This window comes from Bufo bufo, chromosome 6 (assembly GCF_905171765.1).
Source record: "Bufo bufo chromosome 6, aBufBuf1.1, whole genome shotgun sequence".
Taxonomy (NCBI): Eukaryota; Metazoa; Chordata; class Amphibia; order Anura; family Bufonidae; genus Bufo; species Bufo bufo.
This window is the reverse complement of record NC_053394.1, coordinates 162,580,716-162,607,213: the sequence shown is the minus strand read 5'-3', so window position 1 is coordinate 162,607,213 and position 26,498 is coordinate 162,580,716. Positions and strand designations below refer to the sequence as shown.

The window sequence follows — 26,498 nt, the reverse complement described above, 5'->3', positions numbered from 1 at the left end:
ATCTTTTTTAATACCAGTCATTATAACAGGATTTAGGCTGTCATTAGATAGTGAAGCTGTTGTTCTACGATGGCACAGGTACCTGTGCAAGCCTTATTCTACAAAGCAGTAGAATGAGGCCCATTAAAAGGGTTACCAGAGTTAAACAAAAACTTGGGCAGCCCCAGTGAATGTGGTAAAATAACAAAATAATCAATTCTCACCCATTTTCTCTCCACCGCTTCCATCGCTAAACTGTACCACTGCAGCCAATCATTGGAATTCCCAGTGATTGGTTGCACGGTGCGTTCTTCATTCACTTCTATAGGTGTCCGGGAGCTTGGCTCTTTTTTGAAACTCCCATAGCAATGAAGGGAGCTCATATGTTCAGTCTGGTAGCCATGTATAGACAATAGTGGCTTTAAAAAATTTTTTACTAGTCCCTCAAAGGTATGATCGTGGGGTGGCATGATTGGCTACCCCATTACTCTGATATATTTGAAGTGTTTTAATGAAAGTTTTTGATTTATTGGAATATGAATAATTTTACTGTAGTACCACTGCTGAAAGAATAGGGAACCTGTTGTTTGAATCCCACGTAAGTCTATACATGACCTCCAGACTGATTGTATGGTGGAATCCACCAAGCCTTGTCTCTGGTGTGTGATATGGTACAACTCTTACATGTTATGTCCTTTTTTGTCTCCCCACCTTTCCCCTAATTCCAGCCCCCCTTTACTGGAAACAACAGGAAGAAGATCATCGACAAGATTCTGAAAGGAAAACCATCATTCCCGCCTTATCTTACACCAGATGCCTGCGATCTCTTGAAGAAGGTAACAGGTCCTATCAACCTTTACTCTTGACTGTTTCTATGCTATTGATTCTTCTCTTTACTCAATAGTGACTTTTTTCAGCTTCTGAAGAAAAATCCATCTCAAAGGCTGGGATCTGGACAAGCTGATGTGGCGGACATTCAGGTGCCATGATGTTACTTTTTAGGCTGCTTGACTTTGGAGATGTTACTTCATGTTGTTTTTTTCTATTCCTTTTAATGTGCAGAAACACCCGTTTTTCAGACATATCCATTGGGAGGATCTTCTACAGTGTAAAATAGAACCACCATATAACCCTAACCTGGTAAGTTTAGAGGGGTAGAGTGAGGCAGTTTGGTGAAAATAGAGTGGTGCCATGGATACCACCTGTTTAAGGTATGTATGTTAAACAACCTACCCCTCCAACTGAAGTATGGCAAACATTTAGTGGCATAAGCCACACTTACTGTTAGTTGGGGGACATGAATGATTGTGCCACCGAACTCCCTACAGGTGAGCAAGTCTGCCTTGGCTGCCCACTGAAAGAGCCAGGGGTGCCCATCGGATGGATGGACTAAAGCCTACTGTATCCCAATAGGAAGTAATTTTTTATTCCCCATCATTCTTCATGGCTGTCCAAATCTGACCTGCCAAAGAATTTCAAATTTGTAAGGTAAACTACAATCAGCTGTATAGACTGCAAGAAAAGGTAGTATCAGGCCCCTTTCACACGAGCGAGTTTTCTGCCCAGGTACGATGCATGAAGTGAACGCATAGCACCCGCACTGAATCCTGACCCTTTAATTTCAAAGGGTCTGTGCACATGAGCGTTTTTTTTTCATGCATAAGTTCTGCATTACGTGAGAATCGCAGCATGTTCTATTTTCTGCGTTTTTTCACGCAGTCCTGGCCCCATAGAAGTGAATGGGGCTTCAGTGAAAAACGCATTGCATCTGGATGCAGTCCAGGTGCAATGTGTTTTTCACTGATGGCTGCTAGGATCTGTTGTTTGTAAACCTTAATTTTTTTTTCACATGTGAAAAAAGCATCAAAACGCATTGCACTCGTGCGGAAAAAGCTGAACGCAGTCGCAGACAAAACTGACGGAACTTGCTTGCCAAATGGTGCGAGTTTCACTGAACGCACCCTGAACGCGTCCTCAGCCTATCCATATCATTCGTGTGAAAGAGGCCTTACATGGCAGCCATTCAGGTGAATGGCAGTCTACATGGACAGCTTAAAGGGGCTTTCTGAGACTTAAATACTGATGACCATTCAATTAATAAAAAATAACGATTAAACTGAAACAGGCTGTTTTTCAGCTGATCCAAATTTTAGGACTACAAGCCTTTAAAAGGCCAAATCTGTGCAAAGATGTGGATTCATTGTCATTTTCTGTCAGGTAGTCACACGTTGTGATGGCAAAGGCAAAAAAACTCTCCCTTTTTGAACGTGGTCGGGTTGTTGAACTGCATAAGCAGGGTCTCTCACAGCGCGCCATCGCTGCTGAGGTGGGACGCAGTAAGACAGTCATTTGGAATTTCTTAAATGATCCTGAGGGTTATGGAACAAAAAAGTCAAGTGGAAGACCCAAAAAAATGTCATCAGCACTGAGCCGGAGGATCCAATTGGCTGTCCGTCAAGACACTGGACGATCCTCGACCCATATTAAGGCCCTTACTGGTGCTGACTGCAACCCCATAACCATCAGACAGACTGAAGGGCTCCAAAAACTAAAAAGTCTTCAAAGACCTCGTCTCCTTGAACGCCACAGAACTGCTCGTTTGGACTTTGCAAGAGAGCACCAAACGTGGGACATTCAAAGGTGGAAGAAAGTTTTATTCTCTGATGAGAATTTTTTTTAACCTTGATGGTCCTGATGGTTTCCAACGTTAATGGCATGACAAGCAGATCCCACCTGAGATGTTTTCTACGCGCCACAGTGGAGGGGGCGCCATAATGGTCTGGGGTGCTTTTTCCTTCAGTGGAACAATGGAGCTTCAGGAAGTGCAGGGGCGTCAAACGGGCCGCTGGCTATGTCCAGATGTTGCAGAGAGCATTCCTCATGACTGAGGGCCCTCGTCTGTGTGGTAACAACTGGGTTTTTCAACAGGACAACGCTACAGTACATAATGCCCGCAGGACAAGGGACTTCTTCCAGGAGAATAACACTCTTTTGACCCATCCTGCGTGTTCCCCTGATCTAAATCCAATTGAGAACCTTTGGGGATGGATGGCAAGAGAAGTTTACAAAAATGGACAACAGTTCCAGACAGTAGATGGCCTTCATGCGGCCGTCTTCACCACTTGGAGAAATGTTCCCACTGGAAACGCTTGCATCAAGCATGCTGAAATGAATTTTTGAAGTGATAAACAATAACGGCAGAGCTACTCGTTACTGAGTTCATGTTTGGAAGTTGGATTTCTGTTTTGGGGGGGTTTATTTTATTTTTTTGGAGGTGTGGTCCTAAACTTTTGATCAGCTGAAAAACAGCCTGTTTCAGTTTATTCATTGTTTTCATTAAATTGAATGCTCAAAAAATGTTTTGTCTCACTCCCATTTCTTCTTGTTGCATGTTGAAGCTCTACTTGGAACCTTGTTAAGATCCAGATCCGTGCTAAATATGATTTTTTGCCTTTTTTCAAGTGGTCTTAAACTTTTGATCAGGACTGTACAATACCAAGCACAGCTTCCATCAATGTTTGGCGCTGTGCTTGGTGAGCATGGAGAAGGCTGTGGTGCTCAGAGGAGCAGCGGTGCCTTCTCAAACAGCTGATTTGTGAGGGTCCTGGGTGTCAGAGCCCCACTGATCAGATACTGATGACCTATTAGGAGGATAGGTCATCAGAATTTGAATCTTGGAAAGCCCTTTTAAAGTCCATCAGAGTGGGAGCCATTGTTACAGAGGGGAGCCCCAACCATGATGTTCATATGGACAGGGGTTGTCTCCATGAAACAGCCCCTTTTTTAATAAGTGCACAACTTGCAGTGTATGACTAGGTGTGATTACTGTACTGTAATGGAACCGTAACAAGAGCTGTCTGTAGCCCTTTACTTAGAGGCTATGTACACCTTCTGGGATAGTTTTTTTATGATTGCATTTTACTCAATTGGGGCTAAAAAAAACCTTTTTTTCAATTGGTCTTTATTGAAAATATTGAGCTGTTCTGTCACAAAGGGTTAACTATTTTTCTATCTGTGTGAATCCTACTGTCACTTGATGCTGGTCATCTAATAACCCTTATCTCTAAGCAGGGTGGATAAAAATCTATGATTTATTTATTTTTTTATCTAAAAAATTAGATTTTTTTTATTTAAATCGGATTTTTTTTTATTTAAATCGGATTTTTTTTATATAAAATGCTTTTTGAGGAAAATATATTACCAACCAAAGGTTATTCCATCATGAAATAAAGATTAGTCTTTTAATTATGTAGAATAAGGCTGTATATGTTAAATTTTTTTGGTAAATAAATTCCATTAATCCATTCACAATGTCATGCTCTTCCAGAGGTTTTTGTAAGATTATTAGGCAGTTTCTCTGCCTACAAGATATTATCACAGATGCTTGGTTTACTTTTGCAGTTCTCAAAACTGAATTTGACTCAGCAGAGATCACATGCCTCTTTTTCACAGCAAAAATGTTATAACATGAACAGAGTTGAGAAAAAGACCTTAATCCTAACTTCTACAAACCTATGAATACAGAATCAACATAATCAAACTAATATGATAAGTTTGTTATTCTAAAAATCTTCATCTACTTGCATATTATAAGTTATACCAGCAAGAATTAGTCTTTATGTAGAAAAATATGATTTAAATCAAGCCTTACTGACTAGTGATTTAAATTGTGATTTAAATCAAATCCACCCTGTCTCTAAGGGTCATAAACTGTTATTTAAAGGGAACCTGTCACCAGTTTTATGGTGTCCTAACTATGGGCAATATAAATAAGTGACTGATTCTCTTAGCAAAATGCTGGGTCACTTTATTTAATTGACCCAGTCAATTTGCCAACATCTTGTATTGAAAAGCTCCATCTCATAATGATGAGTCCTGAATATTCATGAGCTCCTGACTCTTCCCGCCTACCTGCTGCTGATTGACAGTTATTTTCCATATGAATCAGCAGCAGGTGGGCAGGGGAGTGGCTATAGCTCTGAATTAAAAAAACGCTGGACTCACTGACATCATGCTAGACTCAAATCAGCTCATTAGCATGCAGCATGTGGCATATTTGTGTGTATATTATGATGTAACCATCTGTCACACCAGTAAGTGAATACATCTAAGGCACTTTTTAGTAGTTAATGATTGTATATAATTAGTTAGATTATAATCAAATATCCACATGACAGGTTCCCTTTAAGCCACATTCTTACCAGTAAGATAAAGATTGAACTTTGATAAATGTTTATAAGGTCTGAGAGCAGAGATAAGGAACCCTTCAGCTCCCTATCTGACGGAGCAGAGAGAAAATTCAGATCCTGCTAGTAAAGCATCTCCGTTCTGTACAGAGAAAAGGAGTCCATATTTTTAATGACTAATTGAAAACAATTTTGTTTTAGCTCATAATGAGTACAATGCACTTATAAAAAAAAATGCCCCCAAAGGTGTACATAGCCTTTAATGGGTGATGAATCTCAATATGTGTAGATCAGAGCAGTCAGTAATACAATATGGGACTTTGGGTGTTTTCTTAATTGTGGGATTAAACCCTGTAATGTCTGCTAATGTTATCGGTTTGCTATGGTGTATAAATGATGGAAGTGGTGTGTCTCTCTTATAATCAGTGCACAACATGCTCAAGAGCTATACTGATCTCAAAAAGTAAAGAGGGATACTATTTTTTGCACGGATGGGAAAGGTGAAAAATAATCTTTTGTTTTCTTGCAGATTTCTGAGGATGATGCAAGTCACTTTGGTGCTCACTTCACCAGGCAGACACCTATAGACAGTCCTGATGCAATCATCAGTGAGAGCGCAAACCAGGCATTCTTGGTATGTAATTGACTTAGAATTGGCCAAGTTGCCCTTTTCTGTAGGTATTCTTATTATTTCCTGTTTAATTTCTATTGCTGTAGGGTTTCACATACATAGCTCCATCTGTTTTGGACAGTCTTCGAGACGTCTTCAGCTTCCAGTCTTGGCATCAATCACCCCACCCTCAACCACACAGGCAAGTATTTCCCTCTTTTTTTACTGTTTTGTAATATGAGTTGTGTAATTCCAGCTTTGAAGCAAAACATGTAGCAATTTTTTCTAATTAGTAAAATAAATCTTCTAGGGTCATGTAGCCAGGACCATATTTTCATTATTATGGTTCTTTAACCACTTCCCATCTGGGCCATTTACCCCTTTCCTGACCAGGCCTAATTTTGCAAAACTGGCATATCTCAATTTATGTGGTAATAACTTTGGAACGCCTTTACTTATCCAAGTCATTCAGAGATTGTTTTCTCGTGACACATTGTACTTCATGATAGTCATAAATTTGAGTCAATAAATTTCACCTTTATTTATTAAAAAATCCCAAATTTACCCAAAATTTTGAAAAATTCGCAATTTTCTAAATTTCAATTTCTCTGCTTTTAAAACAGAAAGTGATACCTCATAAAATATTTATTACTTAACATTCCCCATATGTCTACTTTATGTTGGCATCATTTTGGAAATTATTTCACTTTAACACAATAATAGCATTTTTGAAACCAAAAAAATTATGTTTTAGTGTCTCCATGTTCTAAGAGCTATATTTTTTTTTATTTTTTGAGAGATTTTCTTATGTAGGGGCTCATTTTTTGCGGGATGAGGTGACTGTATTATTGGTACCATTTTGTGGGACATACACCTTTTTGATCACTTGGTGTTGCACTTTTTGTGATGTAAGGTGACAAAAATGGCTTTTTTTGATAGTTATTAATTTTTTTTTAATGGTGTTTATCGGACTGGGTCGATTATGTGATATATTTATAGAGCCGACCGTCACGGACGCGGCAATACCAAATATGGCTACTTTCACACTAGCGTTCGGGGCTCCGCTTGTGAGCTCCGTTTGAAGGGTCTCACAAGCGGCCCCGAACGCATCCGTCCAGCCCTAATGCATTCTGAGTGGACGCGGATCAGCTCAGAATGCATCAGTCTGGCGGCGTTCAGCCTCCGCTCCGCTCAGCAGGCGGACACCTGAACGCTGCTTGCAGCGTTCGGGTGTCTGCCTGGCCGTGCGGAGGCGAGCGGATCCGTCCAGACTTACAATGTAAGTCAATGGGGACGGATCCATTTGAAGATGACACAATATGGCTCAATCTTCAAACGGATCCGCCCCCATTGACTTTCAATGTAAAGTCTGGACGGATCCGTTCAGGCTACTTTCACACTTAGAAATTTTTCTAAGTTATAATGCAGACGGATCCGTTCTGAACGGATGCAAACTTCTGCATTATAGGAGCGGATCCGTCTGATGAAACATCAGACGGACCCGCTCCGAACGCTAGTGTGAAAGTAGCCTTAGTCTATTTTATTTATTTATTTTTCTATTTTTAACATTTTTTTTTATTCCTTACTTGGGGAATTATTTTTTTTACATGTGAAACTTTTTGATTTTTTTAACACTTTATTTATTTTTTTATTTTACACTTTTCGTCTGTTTTTCACTGTTGATTTCTCCTGTAACTGGGGCTGACATAGTAGCCCCAGTTACAGGAGAAATACACCCCCCAGAGAGGCTGTACAGCGTTGTACAGCCTCAGTGGAGGGCTGATCGAGGTCTGTCAAAGACCTCACACAGCTCCTGCACTCTCGGTGAGCGCTGTGTATACATCGATCTAGAAGGCAGGGACACCTGGGCACTGTCCCTGCCTTCTCTCTGGGTTGCCCTGCTGTCCCTGACAGCGGGCAACCCGATCACGAGCTGCACGATTAGCGTGCAGCTGCAGTTTCTGAACGGACGTTCTGGAACATCCATTCAGAAATAGAGAACCACCTCCCGGACGTTTATAGTCAACGTGCGGATGGGAGGTGGTTAAATACAAGTTTTCATGGTCTTTTTACACAGTAGGTCCTTAACACCATAGGCAATTTAAAAATGGCTGTGTGTTCCTGGATGGAACGCCAGCAGTTGCCAAAACACCCTCTTTCCAGACATCACTTACTGCCCCGCAGCTGTCTTCTGAAGGTGCACCTCATAGACTTCCTGCTCTCTCCACCCCCTCCATGCACAAGAAGCATAGGATGTTAATTCGCTTCTTGAAATTCTGTACTGTCCATAATGGCTTTACATACCCTCCTTTTTATGGTTTCTGGCATACCACAAAGCATCCTTCAAGCAGATCATAAGCCTTCCTGGGCTGTCCAGTTTGGGTCCCAGGAAATTGTCCATAAAGTCCTGAATAGAACTATAGGCTGTTCATGGGTGCAAAGTCTTTGATTCGTTTTACAGTACACTCCCGCAAGAGGTTCAAAGTTAATTTCTGCCTGAGCTGCTCAGGCAGTACAGAGTTTTGCATATGTTGCGGGAATGTATGAACAACCTCAGAGGAAGACTCCATTGATCTACCATCCATGACCAGTTCTTATGCTCATTCATTATCCTGCTACAGGCTAGATTAGTCCATACATTCTCCATAGTGGCATCAGGGAGCTCAGAAAGTGACTCATACTGATTGGCTATGATGAGTTTTTGGATATCCTTGGGTCCATAAGTCAGACTTAAGTCCATCCATTTGGACTATCAGACAACATCCCAGTAAAACTATTTGTAAGAAAGGAGCTGTCCCACTTGTCCCAACCAAGTCTCCGCCATATGGCTAGAAGGAAGAAGTAAGGGGCGGACTTGGCAATAGAACCTCTTTGTGAACACAGTCACACACAAAAGTAGTCATTCTGAGTCTGTACGGAGCTTTAAAATGGCCATGTGCATGAGGCCTTAGACACATCAGTTCAATGAAATCCTTACTCCACATCTCATATACAGTTCCTATGTTCTAGTGCAGCTTTTTTTCTTAAAGGGAATCTGTCGTAGTACTGCAGATAAGGAGTCCAGATCAAATTTTTTATTTTCCTACCCCCCTCTACCCCCAATATGAAAAAAATTGAGATCTATACTCCTTATCTGAAGTACTACTCATTTATTAAGAATTATGATGACAGATCCCCTTTAATCTCTTCTCAGTAATGGCTTCCTAAGAACAGCACATCCTTTACAGCACCTAGTTTTGAATTGCCTTCTCATAGTGGAAGGATGGACAGAACCAGTTGATTAGTCTTGTGAAAAATGCCCTTCTGTTTTACGTGTACGGCTCCTATGCATCTCCGTAGTAACTCTAAAGACAGCACCTGTGTAGTGAAACTATGCACCCATACTCACTTCCATCTGCCACCCTACTTCTTGTAACCTAGCAAATCTACAGTGCCTTGCAAAAGTATTCACCCCCTTGACTTTTTTCATATTTTGGTGCCTCACAACCTGAAATTAACATGGATTGTTTGAGGATTTGCATCATTTAATCTCCTTCTCCTAGACTGTAGCGCTGGCCAATCGCAGCGCACAGCTCACAGCCTGGGAGAAAAAAACCTCCCAGGCTGTGAGCTGTGCGCTGCGATTGGTCAGCGCTGCAGCCTAGGAGAAGGAGACGCCCACAGGACAAGGGAAGACCCGCCTACTATAACTTAAGGAGCAAAGGTACCGGAGGGCATAACGGGAGAACGGAGCGGTGCCCGGGGATAATAGTAAGTGCAGTGAGATCCCTGGGCGCAGCTCTACATGGCAGCATACTTAATTCACATAGTTTTTACAAGTGAAAGGTCCTCTTTAAGTCAATACTTTGTAGAGCCACCTTTTGCGGCAATCACAGCTCCAAGTCGCTTTGGATAAGTCTCTATGAGCTTGCCACATCTTACCACTGGGATTTTTGCCTATTCCTCCTTGCAAAACTTCTCCTGCGCCTTCAAGTTGGATGGTTTGCACTTGTGAACAGCAATCTTTAAGTCTGAACACAGATTTCCTGTTTGATTGAGATCTGGGCTTTGACTAGGCCTTTCCAACACATCTACATGTTTCCCCACAAGTATTGCTTTAGCAGTGTGTTTGGGGTCATTGTCCTGCTGGAAGGTGAACCTCCGTCCTAGCCTCAAATCACACACAGTGTGGTACAGGTTTTGCTCAAGAATATCCCTGTATTTAGCACCATCCATCTTTGCCTCAACTCTGACCAGTTTCCCAGTCCCAGATGCTGGAAAACATCCCCACAGCATGATGCTGCCACCACCATGTTTGTGGTGTTCTTTGGGTGATGTGATGTGTTGGGTTTGCACCAGACATAGCGGTTTTTCTTTATGGGCGAAAAGTTCAATTTTAGTTTTATCAGTCCACAGCACCTTCCTCCATACATTTTGGGAGTTTCCCACATGCCTTTTCGCAAACTCACAACGTGCCTTTTTGTTTTTAGCTGAAAGTAATGGCTTTCTTCTGGCCACTCTGTCATAAAGCCCAATTCTATGGAGCCTACGGCTTATGTCGGGAAGTAATAATTCAATTAAGAATTATTAATTATAGTCCTAAAAATAATTAACCATAAAAAAAAAAAAAAAAAATTGTCATAAATTCTTAAAATCATGACCTGGTGAATTGTAGACAACCTAATTGATACAATTCACATCTGAGTCCGACTATTTCCTCAGATAAATAAGTTATTTTTGACGTGAGACGCATTAATGATTAAAGGTGTAGTTCTGCATTATACAATAATACACAGGTGTAAAAATATGCAGATTTATTGGTTACAAGGTTATAAACATATATAAATAAATAAACACAATGATACATGCAAATGAATATATATAGCGTTAATATAAAGCATTACAAGCTTAACAATACATGAGTGGAAATAACTTGTCACATTATAACCAAGCTATTATTAGGTTAGGATATCAAAGTAGGAACATAAGTTATATACATTACTTCTGTTCAGAGAAAACCTCATAATATCAAGATGAGCATGTCTAATCCTAGACATCAATATAGAATGCTAAATACATTCCGCCCCCCCTAACCAACTACACATCACATGACTTCCAGAATGGGCAAATCCATTCAAGGATATAACTTAGAAGAGATAACTGTATCCTTCCGCCCCATCCTCCTGGACTATTTTCACACATATAACTTTGGTAAGAATATTAAGACAAATAACAGGCATCTAGGATCTTTGCTAGATCATATCTTAAATGGGAAGGACTTGAAATAAGTCTTTCCTGTGGGAACCCATCATTTAGCTTGGTGAAGAATGTTCTATCAAAAAAAATATATAATATATATATATATATTCTTCCTTTTTTGTATATATGTGTATATATATATATATATATATATATATATAATATATAAAATCATATTATGCTTTACTAGATTATGAGTCTTGATTCTTCTGCAGGTAGAATAAAGTCTCACAATATCCTAAGACTACATCTCAATATGGAGATGATCAATTAATTTATTTATTTATTTATTCGCCAATCTAGATGGTATAATTTCACCCACAGTATCAAATTAGTCTTAATAAAATGAAATATCATTTTCTGTGTGTCTTACCAAGTCCTAGTAGGAATCTCACTTCTGCTCCTAGGAAAGCTGGGTGGTCCATCATAGCGCATCTCATCATGGCTTTAATCTTGATAGACCCCTCTAGAGAGCTCAACTTCCCCCCTCTCTCTCTAAACTCTTTGTGTGGTTTATGATCACAAACTTATCAGTTATACACACCTTCCTAGTTTGGAACTTTCCAATCATTGTCGGATGGGCGTGACTATTGATTAAAAATGTGACATTATAACCTTACCCAGAATGCACTTTTGCTACTGTTGTAATGTCACGTACTCATACCTAGGTGGCACTGTCTGCCACCTAGGTATGATAGTATAAAGGGTTAACTTATGTAAGTCTGACTAAAACGTATTCTATACATTTGACCTTAGAAGCTTTAATTCAAAGCTATAGGGTTAATTCTGACACTTGTAGCAATTAGAGACAGACCTCTAGGCGTCTCTTTAAATGTTTCTAACACTGTTGATTTATGGACCGTAATGATATGAATGGCCTTGTTTTCTCACAGAGATATCAGTACCTCCTGTCATACCAAAGATGTGATTAATTGTTACAAAACACACATCTTTACAGACACTCTTTTAGAGACGAATATTCTCCTAATGAGAAATATATATAATATACTGGATACATGTTGTCTTCATACCATATAACAATATAATATAAAGTAATATATAATATATGTCCTACTGATTGTCTTATGCTAAAGACTAACTAAGGCTCATTAAATGAATACATGAATATTATATATTTTGCTTCATTAATAAATACCTAATTGTATAGGTAATTATCACCAGCTGCATAGACCTTATCTTTATCTCCCGTCATAAATTTATAAGTAGACAAGGAGACTTCTCAGATCGGTATATTAATGAGAAGAATAACACTGAAGAGTAGAAACCTTTTTACACAGAAACCTTTGTGCGACCTTACTTTTGGCCTACTCAAGACAAACAAAATTGTAAATATAAAGAAAGTTGAGAGATCCGCTCACCTCTGTTCCCTCAAAGCAGGTGCACCAACCAAAATTTGAGAACACCCCTCAAAATTGGATAAAAATGTAGAAAAAATATGGATAGGAAATAGTGAGGATTTTTGAGCTATCAGCCTCAGCCCAAAACGGTATATCTATTAATTTTTCCATTGTATTTTATTCCACAGTTTTTTATTATATTGCTTATTTTTATATTGTGATTTATTGTGATTTTATTGTAAGTTTTATGAATAAATTGTGTCCTATATTTCCATATACGAGTGCCCATCCATATTTTTTCTACAAAATTGTAAATATAGTAGAGTATGGCTCTTAAAGGTAATGAACATCCATCTTGAGTAGAATGAATTGGATATCAATGCATTTACCTATGAAAAGGCACAACACTTATTGTCGTCCTATGTACAGATACTCCAGTCTATGCTGGGGAACTCTGCAGCTCCCCCAGGGTTACCTTAGGTCCTTAGGTCTCTCTGCTGCCTCTCAAATTAATGCACTCCTTTCCCGGTCTGTGAGTTTTGGTGGGCTGCCATCTCTTGGTAAGTGTGCTGTTGTGCCATTGTGAGGAATATAGATTAATATTTATGGTCAGCCATGTCCTCACACCCACCATTTGCTGAAAGATGGCAGAGGAAATCAAGCTCCACAGGGGGGCCCTGCTTCAAAGCCACAGCCAGATAGCAGAAAACTCCTAGCAGGTCACATTTTGTTACATTTCACACCTCCGGTTAGACAGCACGGATCCTGCAGGAAAACCCCCAGCAGGAGGTATCAGCCCTTGCCAGGATCAATGATACCTCCCAGACATGTTGGCACCTACATTTCATAAGGAATTATGAATCACCCGGCCATCGCAGGCGCAAACCGGATACATATTTGTGCCCCGGTGGCAACGAGGAACGTGCCCCATGTTCTTGGTTTGATGGTGGGATGCCAGGGAAGGGAGATATCCATATCTCCCCACAGAAACCCAATAACGGTACCATGTTTGGACTCTACTTGTAGCCGGAACCCAGGCGGATCCGTTTGTGGTCCCAGATCCATCTCCCTGTGACCTGGCCTGGAGCTATGAACCCTAAAGAATTTTGTGGGTCATTTGTCGCCAGCTCAGCAAGAGGGGGTGGACCCCTCCCAAAGGCCGGGAGGGGAGGGACCAGCTACAGGTTAAAAGGCTTGTGCCAGCAAGCGGGCGTGCCTTTTCTCTGAAGGAGGGTCACAACGTGCCATGTGTTTAGAGGGACCTGCAACCTGCTGACATCACTGCCCTCCATGTGAATACAGCTTAGAACTCATCACAGCCCAAAAGGACTCATCCATCTGGTAAACTGACTTTTGTTCTGCTTAACCCTGTTGTACCTATATCACCTGTATCTGTAACCTCAGACTACTGTATATATTCTCTGTGTATATTGTGTTTCTTCTAGTGTGCCCTTAAGGCGATTAAATATATAATTTAATCTTGTGCTATCTTGTATCTCGATCACGAATCACCACGTCCGTGTTTCAGCCTAGTTATAAGCTACCGCGGGTTGATTTCTCACCCTATATAATCCCGTTATCGGACCGGGCTTATATCAAACGAGAAGCTGGTGGCAGTTACCCGGGCTGAGAAGGCGCTGTTTTCACTGCGGCAGTGAAAAGGCTCCCTGAGCTTGTTGCCTCTCTGTGCCCGCGTAGACAGGAGGTGTCTGTGTAAACTGTACCAAGCTGACCTTACCTGCTTCTCTGGAGGGCGCAACGTCACGCTTTGGTAACCCGTGACCATACCGCACCTCGTGAGCTTGACGTAGGTGACGTCCAACGGGCATTAGGGGTGGTATTCGTCACATCCATGTTCTTTCCATTTGGTTATGATAGATTTGATGGTGCTCCCGGGGATCATCAAAGATTTGGATATTTTTTTATAATCTAACCCTGACTTGTACTTCTCAACAACATTGTCCCTTACTCGTTTGGAGAGTTCCTTGGTCTTCAAGGCAGTGTTTGGTTAGTGATGCCACTTGCTTAGCTGTTGCAGCCTCTGGGGCCTTTCAAAAAAGGTATGTATATGTAATGACAGATCATGTGACACTTAGATTGCACACAGGTAGATATCATTTCACTAATTATGTGACTTCTGAAGGTAATTGGTTGCACCAGAGCTTTTTATTGGCTTCCTAACAAAGGGGGTGAATACATACGCACATGCCAATTTTCTGTTTTCTATTTCTAAACAATAGTTTTATTTATATATTTTTCTCATTTCACTTCACCAACTTAGACTATTGTGATCTGATCCATCACATAAAATTCAGATTAACAAAACATTGAACTTAAGTCTGTAATGTAACAAAATACGAAAAAAGTCAAGGGGGGTGAATACTTTTGCAAGGCACTGTATGTTTGTGGGAAGAGGAGGACAGAGTACGTTAACAGGATCAGACTACACAGGATTTTTTTGTAGTCTGTTTCCACGGAGACACATGGGTATGCATAGTTGCTATACCCACAAAATGAAACCTGTTTTTTTCTAAATAAAGATAAGGTCATGAAGGGTGATCTCTGTTCTGTAGATGTGGCATAAAAGGTTAATCTGTCACAGAGGCTCAGAATGTCAGTTGAGTAATGGAAGAAGGTTACAGATTTTTGCCAGGGTCTGAACATCGGTGGCAAATCCTAATGATATGCTATCAACATCTGTTCTGAGACAACCCCTTTAAGGAGTTAAGTGACTGAACATTAATTATTTTTGGCTGCACAGCAGTGTGTTATTTCCTTCCTGGAATTGCTGGTAATAGCGTAGACTTCACCTTCAGTATATTTCTATTTGTTTTGTTCTACAGTTAGCAAGTTTCCAGTCGCCTCCCCTGTGTGCCTTTGCTTTCTTCAGGCCTCTGTGTGGTATTAGTGGTGGTATGCAGTTTCCTGCACTGCTTGTTGTTAAGCCTTCCTGCAACCGACTAAAATATTAGTCTTTTTTTGGTTCTTATTTTTCTCATTGAATAATGTTTTTGTGTCTTTACTTGAAATATACAGATCAGTCACAACATTAAAAGAACCTGCCTAGTATCGTGTAGGTCCCCATAATGCCATCAAAGGAGCTGTGACCTGCCCATGTATGTACCCCACATGACCTCTGAAGATGCCTTGTGGTATCTGGTAACTAGATGTTAACAGCAGGTCCTTTAAATGGGGTTTTCCAAGTGTGTTAAATTGGGCTAATTTGATGCATAATATTAAATTGAGCATTTTTGAAAATAAGACGTATGTACTTACTATACCCTCATGTGCCTCCTTTGTTTTGAAAATCTGTTGCACTTGGTTATGTCCACCTTATGCAGCCCACTGAGCTGGTCACACTTGAACTGTTTCATCACAGTTTCCTGGTGTCAGTCCCAGAACTGTCGGCATCGTCTTTGTGCCTTTGCTCGCGGGCAAGCACCACTGACACTTTGCAGACCACTGTGCAAGAGCAGCAGAGAGCATCAGACCCTCTAGTGTTCCTTTGTTCTTGTTCCGCTCCAGTCAATTGGCACAAAGGTAAATCTATGACCGACAGGCAAGATGGATTGTGGAACAGTGGCTGCATGTCGTACAGTGCACAGTCTGCCCACAATTCTTAATAAATACCAGGAACAGATCACATGGGGAGATGAAAAGTTATCTACTTGAAAAATGGTACTTTATTAGTCAGTTAGATTCTGCATGTAGCGGACATTTGATTTTTACAAGTTGGTTTAGTGGGAAAACAAGTCTGAAAGTCCAAGGTGAGGCAAAATGCTCAGTTGGATTGAGATCAGAGGAATTTGAATGCCAAATCAACACATCGAACTCAATGTCATCATCAAACCATTTCCTCAAACCATTCCTGAACAATATTTGCTGTGGCAGGGGCATTACCCTGCTATGAGAAGCCACTTCCTTTAAGATATATTGTCATGAAGGAGTAAAGTAAAATGGACATGAATGCCAGGACCCAAGATTTCCATACAGAATATTGTCCAGAACATCGCACTGCCTCTATCAGGTTATATTCCTCCCAAAGTGTGTCCTGGTGACTTCTCTTCTCCAGGTAAGTGGCACGCATGTATCTGGCTATCGATATCATATAAAAAAAAAACATGATTCGTCAGACCAGGTCACCTTCTTCCATTGCTTCATGGTCCAGTTCATATGTTCATTCTAGGTGCTTTCAACAGTGGACAGGTGTCAGCATGGTCACCTTGACCAGTCAGCGGCTATGCAGCCCAGTACAAAACCTAGCTGCAATGGACTATGTGTTCTGACACATGCATCAGTGAGCCTTATATGCTCGTGACCCTGTTTGCCACATCATCAGATGTCCCTTTTTTTTTTTGGTCACTTTCAGTAGGTACTAACCACAACATACCAGGAATACCCCACAAGACATGTTTTGGAACTGCACTGACCCAGTCGACTAGCCCTTGTCAAAGTAGCTGAGATCCTTATGATTGCCATTTTTCCTGCTTCCAGTAACTTCAAGAACTCACCATTCACTTGCCGCCTAATATATCCCACCCATTGATAGATAATTTTGCTATGAGATAATCAATGGTTTTATGATATGGCTGATCGTTGTAGGTATAAAATGTTTAAAATGTGTATGTTACTGATGTATGGGAACAACATCATAGAAACTATCACATAATAAAAAAGGTTCTATCATTTTTTTCCCCAAGACTATAACTTTCTCATATGAGTTGGGGGCATCTCTTGTGCTTTGCTGGGCCACCTTCTGTTTGACCCTTTAACCCTCTAACAGTTTTGCCTGAGTAATGCTCGGGCTTTGAAAAAAGGAACTAACCGTTCAGCCCAACAGGCAGCAGAGTGAGGTCTCTATTTAATCCTTAATATCTCTGGCTCTGCAAAAGGTAGAGGTATGAGCCTTGTTGAGCTTGTGAGTCTTGTTTAAAAGCTGTCAATCTAAGCTTTAAAACAAGACTAGGATTGCAGAATTATCTCCTCTCACATCAGGAGATATAGCCATTACAAATCGGGTTGGGAGTGATAGCAGCTGAAAGCAGGTTTTGAAGCTCACCTTTCAAGCAGGCGCACATCTATAGCTGCTTTACAGCCTGAGATATGAGGGATTAAAGCAGTCCTCCCCATTCAGCTGGCTGTAATCAGCCACTTTGAAGAAGTGGCAGTGCGGGAGCTGACAGGTTGCAGGGAGGAGAGAAAAAATTCTGTTCTCCTGTCCTCAGGTGAAGGGGTATATCTGTGCATGTTACCTATCCCCCTCTCCTCCGTCAATCAGAGACATACTTGATCTCTGATTGTTACATATGGGATCTTTTTTCCAACAATTGAGTGAGAAGATGAACGCTTGCCATTTTATTGATTCCATGACCCAGACGTTTACCAGTGTTCGGATCACTGGGTCAAATAAGTCACACCAATATACCACACAATGTAGTTTCACTAGTGATATGAGTTACGTGCTATAGTAATAGCGATAATGATTACCACTTGAGAAGAATATCTAATATATTAGCCCTCACACAGTTATGTTGTCAGAAAGATAAAAATGTTCTGCTTCTTGGAATGTGGCGACACAAAAAAAGATTATTTTGTAAAAACAAGTGTTTTTATTATGGAAGTATAAAAAAAGAAAAACCTAAAGATATCTCCAAGTCAAAACCGTTCTTATTGTTGCTTTATCACTGCTACAAGTTTTCTTTCTGCCTTCTGGTTATTCTGTCCTGGTTTTCAGCCGTCCAAATTTCAAATTATGTTTAATTTCCTAATATAAAAGGGCTTATAAAATAGCTTACATAGATCTATGCATTTGCTGGTTGTTTCATTTATCTGCTAAGTGTAACCCATGTGACTTGATCTGCTCATATGACCTTGCAGCTTAGTGATTCTAAGCATTCTATGGTGATGTGGAAGAGGAGGAGGTAGTGGGAGGAAAGAAAACTGGGGGATGGAGATGATCTTCCTTCAGAATCTGCTAGTAGTTTCCATCTGCACAGGAAGGGGAGAAACTGCCTTCCTGGGGAAGACTCAAAGGGGTTGTCCCACGAAAAATATTCTACAGTTTTCAAACCAGCACCTGGATCTGAATACTTTTGTAATTGTATGTAATTAAAAATATGGAATAGCCACCAAGTTACTCAATAAAATGGATTTGTGTAGCACCCCCTACTGTTTTTTTCTTATTTCTTTGTCCTGCTCACTGAGATGGCCGCACATGCTCAGTTTCATCCTTTATCTGCCTCCTGAGTTGTGATGGGGAGAGAATGGACACACCCCCTGAGCTGTGACAGAAAAGACACTCCCCTTGAGATGTCAGTTTGATATAAATCTAGCAGAGCAATGACTGGGGAGATCTCAGGATTCATGTGAGGTACAGGGCTGCTTCTAGTTTTGTTAGAAAGAGATTATATATTACATGATGTCTGATTTTAATTTTTTACATTACTCTTGGGATAATCCATTTAAGTATAGGTAAGTATAATTTTTACATGTTTATACCACTCCCTCCAGTTTTGAAATATGGGTGGGGAAGTGGGTGTGGTTAACTGTTAATGACTTTCACTCCAGATTATTACTGCCACTTATTTAAAAAGTCGCAATCTCAATCCAGTAGGAGGGTGGAGTAGGAAAACTTGAATAGCTTTTCTAGACAAAATAGTTACGTTCAAGGATAAGACAAATTTTATCAAACAACTTGTGACATTTGATAAATGTGTCATAAAGTACATTAACACAGGCTCAAGCAAAACTGACTTTAAATATTTCCATCATGAAAAATTCCCCCCACTGTCTGGCTGCATTGATAATGCCTTTCCAGATGTGTAAACTGCCCATGCCATAGGCACTAATGCATCTGCATCCCCATCCCATCAGAAATTCTGTTTTTTTGAACTTTGCTCTGATAACAAGCTGGATGGTCCCTCTCCTCTTGAGTCTGCAGGATACTGCGTCCATAGTTTCCAAAAAGAATATAACATTTTGATTTATCTGACCACAGAACAGTTTTCCATTTTGCCTTAGTCCATTTTAAATGAGCTTTGGCCCAGAGAAGATGGCAGAGTTTCTGGATTGTGGTAACGTGGCTTCTTCTTTGCATGATACATCTTTAACTTGCATTTGTGGATTGCATGAACTGTGTTCACAGACAGTGTTTTCTGGAATGGTCCTGAGCCCATGCAGTAATTTCCAATACAGAATCATGCCTTGTTTTAATGCAGTGCTGCCTGAGGGCCCGTAGATCACAAGCATTCAGTATTGATTGTCAGCCTCGTCTCTTGTGCACATATTCTCTGAGTCTTTTGCTGATATTATGTACTGTAGATGAAGAGATATTCCACAATTTTAAAATGCAGTTTTGCAGATCTTTGCTTTTGAGAGACTCTGCTTCTTTAAGATGTGTTACTGGCATCAAGTTTGAAATAAAATATGGGTCTATGAGATTTGCAAATGTACTGGTCAGTGCTCAGTGGCTGCGTGATGCACACAGGAAAGTTGGTGCAGGGTACAGAAAAACAAAAAAAGACTGCCAGAAAATGAGCACTGATGGAAAAAAAATACCCCCTGCGCCCAAAACTGAGCACAGATGCTGGTCAGTGCACACACAAAACATTTGTGCAGGGGTGGAGGAAGAAAAAAAAATTGGGACTAAAAGCATTCATGGATGGCTTGGCGTCTGGGAAAACCGCACAGGGGGAGGGTGGGGAGAAGGGTAGGGACAGAGATTAGGACTTAGGAGATAGGTTCAGGGATCCTGGAACTGCTGCAAGGGATGACCAATGTAATACTAATATCATGGCAGCAGTTGCCAAGGACAACACTGGTCCACCAGAAATCCCAGCAAGCCATGACAATAGGGACATGTAGAATAGTGAAGCCTCTCTGCATGCTGCCATTTCATTTGGGAACGGTGTGAAGAGAGGCTTCACTACTACATGTCCCTCTTGTGTTGCAATTGCTTTCTGGCACTGGAAGTCACCACTGGAACCATACAGCTCTGTGTAGTAGACAGAGCTGGTCACTGCAGCACTGCTCTCTTTGAAGTTGATGGGAGCAGCTCTGCAGTTACAAGCTCTTGTGGGTAGGCCATAAATAGTATAGACGTGGATCTCCTAACAGTCACATTAAAATTGGAAAAACCCTCCCAAAATGTAACTTTTTAAATATTTTCAGCCCTTTGTGTTCCAGCAGTCATAACTTTTACATTTTTTCTTCAAATTTTTTTCTTTCTTTTTTTTTCTTTGCTGGATAAAGTTACAGGTTTTTTAGGAACCATTATGGGGGTATATATAGTGTCTTAAATAACTTATTATTTTATTTTTAGGGGGAAAGATAAAAGAAACTGCAATTTTTACATTATTTTGTGGAATTTTATTTACGGCATTCACCTTGTGGTAAAAATAACATAACTTTTTTATGTGGGTCACTACAATAATCATAATGCCACATTTCTATATATTTTTTTTAATATTTTTTCCTTCCTCCTGCAGGGTGTCAGCTCCGCTCCCCCTCCTCATCCAGACTGAAGGGAAGGGGCAGCTGCTTTAGCTGCCCATATCTCTGGTTTGGTAGCAGCTAGAGATATGGGCTTTGTATTGTTTGAAAGCTAGCATTCCAAGCAATTACAGAATATCAGCATTATCTTCAGTACATGGGAAGATATCACTGTTAGAAATCAGGATGCAGTGAATGCAGCTGAAAGTAAAAGCAGGTTTTACCAGAATTATTCCTGACTCGATTTCTAACAGTGATATTTTGGGCTTGTATGAAAGCCTGGAATAAGGAAATATCAACAACTAAAGCAGCCCCTTTCTCCCCCCTTCCACTCGGGTAGAAAAGTTAAGTACTCTTCCCACAGCCCGAGCTCAGCTCCGGCACAACAGCTAGATGGTTAAGGGGGTAATTTTTATTCAGGTACAGTAGATATTTTTTTTTAACACTTAAGAGCACCCAGAGGTAACTGGTTCAAAGGGACATAAAAAAAAACAGTTGAATAGTTTCTAAAAAGTTAAAGAAAAAAATTATCAAATTTAAAACAAAAAAAATCACGTTTATCATATTAAAAATTGAAGAAGAAAAAAATACACATAATTGGTATTGGCACATCCAAAAATGTCCAGTTTACTAAAATATCATGTTATTCACCGCACACAGTGAACGTGGTAGAAAAAACATTGCTAGAATTGCCATTTTTAGTCACCTCACCTTCACAAAAAATTGAATAAGATTATCATAAAGTTACATGTTCTCCAAAATGATACCAATAAATTTACAGCTCGCCTAACAAAAAACAAGCAAGCCCTCACACAGCTCGACTGAAAATTAAAAACATTACTGGTGTCAGAATATAGCAACACAACGCAAAGGTTTTACATTTTTTTCAAAAGGAGATCTTACATTAATGGCCTCTCTCTAGATTAGTCATAAGTTCTATAAAAAGTGAACAGAGCCTTACACATTTTCTGGACCAGAAACGCATAAAAAACCAGCTTAGGTTTGGTTCGAAAAGATGAAAAAAGGATACAGAAGTCATGTGCTAGTACACTGTATGCTGTACATCATGAAGAATAATATGTGATTTTTTATTTTTATTTATTACAGTCCAGGAAGTCATCCTTCCATTCCGCAGAATGAGATGAAGTCCCAAGAATCCTCTCAGCCACTTCCAATTTCATCAAAAGGACGGAAAACTAAAGGGCGACGAGGTGTATGAGCCACACTAACCTCCAAAACATGACACTGAGATGAGCCGGCAGCTTCTACATAACACCTTTAACGCTAATAGCAGCTGGAGATGCCTCCAAGCTCTGTGTAAGAGCACTCAGGGAAAAGTACGCCTTCAGTAGAAAATACTATAACTTACAGACGAATTGTCACCTCCCCTTACATTATTTGTTGTAGTGAATACATGTATTGCTCATGAAGTATAACACCCTTAGAGCACCCTCTACACACTGACTATCCAGACTTTGTAGAGACACCCCATTGTCAAGTTAAATGGTAACACCCAGGTGTTAATTCATAAATGTCCAGGAGGAATAACCGAAGAATGTCATAACCCAGTTGTAAAAAAAGATGCTCCTGGATAATTTCATGGAGAATGCAAATATTTACTAAAACAGCCATGTCCACAGTGCCCACAGGTAGTCTTCCTTGCAGGAAATGGTCTAAGCCATTTATTTACTTCAGCTTTCAATGGGAGAATGACCTAACCTGTATAACCCTGCTAAAGGTCTATAAAGCTTTATACAGGGGTTTTCCAAGACCTTAAAACTGATGACCTATCCTCAGGATAGGTCATCAGTATCTGATCAGTGGGGTTCCGACACCAGGGACTCCCGCCGATCAGCTGTTTGAGAAGGCACCAGTGCTCACAGTAGTGTTGTGGCCTTCTCTTTTCTTAGGCCAATGACAACATGTTCATCAGTCACATGGCCTAGGAGCAGCTCAGCCACATTGAAGTGAATGAGGCTGAGCTGTGATGCCAAGCTTGGTGAGTACCGAGAAGACAGCGGCACTCACAGGAGCTCCAGTGCCTTCTCAACCAGCTGATTGGCGGGGCTCCTGGGTGTCAGATCCCCACCAATCAGATACTGATGATCTATCCAGAGGATAGGTCGTCAGTTAGAACATCTTGGAAAACCCTTTTGACACGTAAATGTCAAATGTTCCAGGGCCTCTTGGGTGATGATGAGTGTGCCGGGGGAAATTTAATGGAACATGGGGCTACCCCAGTATCTGAAATAGGGTGTTTGACCACTAAGCATGGTTATCAACCAGATCAGATACCATAATGTCTATTGAAGAGCATAACTTTGATCTAGTGAAAGTAATGATCTGCCACTTTGTAATGGGTAGATGAAATGCAATAGTGGTGTTCAAAACTGCTGTGCAGGTGAGCCTCTTGGTTCTCCTCTGGCTTGCCCTGTCCCTCCTGTAGCACTTTTTCATGTCCTTTGGTCTATAGTACTTAACTGCAGTAGACCGATCAGGTGATTGTTGTCGAAGGTCAAAAAAGTAGGAAAAGGTCACTATCCTCCCATCATATAGCATCATATAGCAGTAAGCGGAAATGAAAGCCTCCTAGCTTGGTGGAAGAGTCACCAAATGTGAATATGGTGCTTGCTATAAGGCATTATGAACGCAAATTAGTGCTATTTATATAAGGGAAAAAAAATCTTTGTGCCATGTTAAGTCAGAAATGAGAAGAGATTTAAAAATTGGAAGTCCTCAGAACTAAGTTGATACCTTTTAATGGCTAACTGAAAAGATGTCATCATCTTTTCAGTAGAGCTGTGGACTAACTTGCACTCGGAATATGCTATAGGTGGGTATATAAATGGCAGTATGCTCATGGCCAAGCTGCTGATTATAAAGTAATATATATATTTATTGTACCACAGTATTGTCTGTTATATTATAGTGTTAAAACATTACCCACCAGTGTCTGCCTTATGTTAAAGGAAACTTATCAGGTCATTTTACCACCTGAAAACACCTCTTTGCCTTATTATTTGACATCACAATCTTTCCTCCAGGCTTCAAATCTTTTGCCTTGTACTGCCCAGGCATGCGCAGACCAGCAATGTGAACAGTGCCCAGCTTCATCACAGTACATCTCGCTGCTCTGCACATGCACAGGAAGTACAATGCTACAGTACAAGATTTGAAGGCACATAGTGGTGGCTACAGCAACTAGGAGGATGTCAATCAAAACTGGAGGGGCAGGGTTGGACATTGGACATTATGACTCTTCCATACAGTGTGAATGCCTTCTTGCCTCTTTACAGTTCATTAGCTTACGTTGTGTGCTGTTTTAAAAATTTAAGTTATCTGTTTTGCTCCCTGTGGCACGGCTGGAAAGCTTATCGGGTCAAGTAGTAAAATAAGACATATATTGGCGATCTAGGGTTGTAAAATGACCTCACAGGTTTCCTTTAACATAATTTTGATACTAATGTGTATCTAAGTCCACCCTCACACGGCAGTATCCTGGTCAGTATTTTGCTTCAGCATTTGTAATCCAAAATCAGAAGTGGCTCCAAAACGCAAATCTTTCCATTAAAGGGTAACTGTCATGTTTTCATAAAAAAAATCTATTTTAGCATATGTTACTGCTGCAGCAGCATTATGCATAAAGCAATCTTTAGTTTCTTCACATACCACTGTTTTCCTTGAGTTTTTCCCTTAGTTACGGCTGTTTAAACATTTACAATATGATGACCTTCTCAAGATGGCTCCTCTGCCAGTTCTCTGAGGCCAAAACTGCTTTCCCTCACTTCCCATACACACTTGCTGTAGCCAACAGCTTCCTTCCAGCCAATCAGATTGGATTACTGAAAGACACGCCTCCTCACTCTGAAGCCTAATGCAGGCATGCAGTGTGAAGGACCGCCCCTCTGTCTTCTGTTTACACTAAAGGGAAGACAGACAAGGCATAGCAACGGTCTTTTAAGGGAGCAGTGGAAAGGGACAGAGGACATTAATAAAAGCTGTTATTATAAGGTAATTACGGATCTTTTGACAATCATTGACAGACTAACTCAGGTATCTAGCTCTAATAAACTAGCAAATATAAAAAAATATGACAGTTACCCTTTAAACTTTGTTCCTGTTTATGTTTATCCACTCCTGATGAAAAATGCTGCCCAGACGACTGCCATGTCAAAGTGTCATAAGACTGTCCACTTTAACCATACTCCAACATGCAAGGCTTTACCTATAGTATTCTATGGGACAACTCTGTCATGTATTATGGAATCCGATACTAGAAGATGAAACTATGATGACCTGTTTGAAAGGGTAGCATATAATGACTACTAACAGTCTTATATCCTGCGCTTGAAGCTGGCAAGATGATTGTGTCTTGAATTCTCAGAGGAAATAAAAACGTATAACAATTATTTACATTTGTGATTTTATTATCTACTAGCGGCTTCACTCGGGTATATTTAATCTATTTCATTTAATGTTTGTGTGTGTCGTTAAGATATCAACACTATCCACTATAACAGTGACATCTACAGCACCCCGCCCCCTTAACAGTGACCTCCACAGCCCCCCACCCCTTAACACTGCCTCGTTCCTTAAAATTGGACTTCCACAGCAGCCCATCCTCTTAACTTTGGCCTTTACAGCAGCCTTACCTTTTAACAGTGAGTTTCACAGCATACCACCCCCTTGATAGTGACTTCCACAGGGACAGGCCCCCTTAACAGTGGCCTTTACTGGAGCGGGGGCCTAGCCTTTTAAACGGCTCACTCTAAGACAGCAGCACTGTGCTGTCTGAGTGTGAGCTGCAGGGAGAAAGACACCCTCACTCCCATCTCTGCAGCTGAAGTTGATTTTTAACTTCATTTTTTTCAATCCCTGTCGGCTGAGAAGTGGGAGGGGGCATGGCTTACACAAATCAGGAGTGTGGCTCAGCAGGACCTAGAAGTTGATTTTTAACTTCATTTTTTCAATCCCTGTCGGCCAAGGAGTGGGAGGGGGCGTGGCTTAACTGGGTCTGGGGAGTGGCTTAGTGGGACCTAGAAGTTGATTTTTAACTTCATTTTTTCAATCCCTGTCGGCTAAGGAGTGGGAGGGGGCGTGGCCTTTTGAACAGCTTACTCTAAGGCCTCTTTCACACTAACATTTTTTTTTCCGTTTATGTTCCATTTTTTGCGTTCCATATACAGAAGCATTAATTTCAATGGATCCGCAAAAAAAATTGAAGGTACTCCGTATGCCTTCCGTTTCCGTATTTCCATTTTTCAATGTGCTGTCTATGTATGAGCTGCAGGGAGAAAGTCACCCTTCCTCCCACCCCTGCAGCTGACAGAAGTTGATTTTTACCTTCATTTTTTTAATCCCCGTTGGCTCAGGGGTGTGAAGGGGGTGGCTTAACCGGATCAGGGGTGTGGCTTACCAGGACCTGGGGGCGGGTTTTAAGTTCGTCTTTTGAGGGTGGACACATTGTGGCAGGGGGCGTGTCTGGGCACCTTCCTGCAAGAGTGACACCCCTCTGGGCACCTTTACTGCCTCATTTGCATACCAAATAAACTGAATTTTCAGAGGATAAAAACATCTATTGCTGGAACAAAGGCACATCTTGAAATAAGGTACTAAGTGCTATTAGGCTTTACTTCA

The 26,498-nt window shown here is 40.8% G+C and overlaps 1 protein-coding gene across 1 annotated transcript in view; it reads left to right on the top strand.

Annotated features, from left to right (window-relative positions):
- RPS6KB2 (ribosomal protein S6 kinase B2) overlaps window positions 1-22,433 on the top strand; it is a 41,434-nt gene extending 19,001 nt beyond the window's left edge. Inside the window, exons 10-15 of the mRNA XM_040434639.1 lie at window positions 708-815; window positions 897-959; window positions 1,042-1,119; window positions 5,695-5,799; window positions 5,883-5,977; window positions 21,969-22,433. Coding sequence (XP_040290573.1) covers window positions 708-815; window positions 897-959; window positions 1,042-1,119; window positions 5,695-5,799; window positions 5,883-5,977; window positions 21,969-22,080 — 561 coding nt within the window. The 3' untranslated portion in view covers window positions 22,081-22,433. The remainder of the gene's footprint in view (window positions 1-707; window positions 816-896; window positions 960-1,041; window positions 1,120-5,694; window positions 5,800-5,882; window positions 5,978-21,968) is intronic.
- The last annotated feature ends 4,065 nt before the right edge of the window (window positions 22,434-26,498 follow it).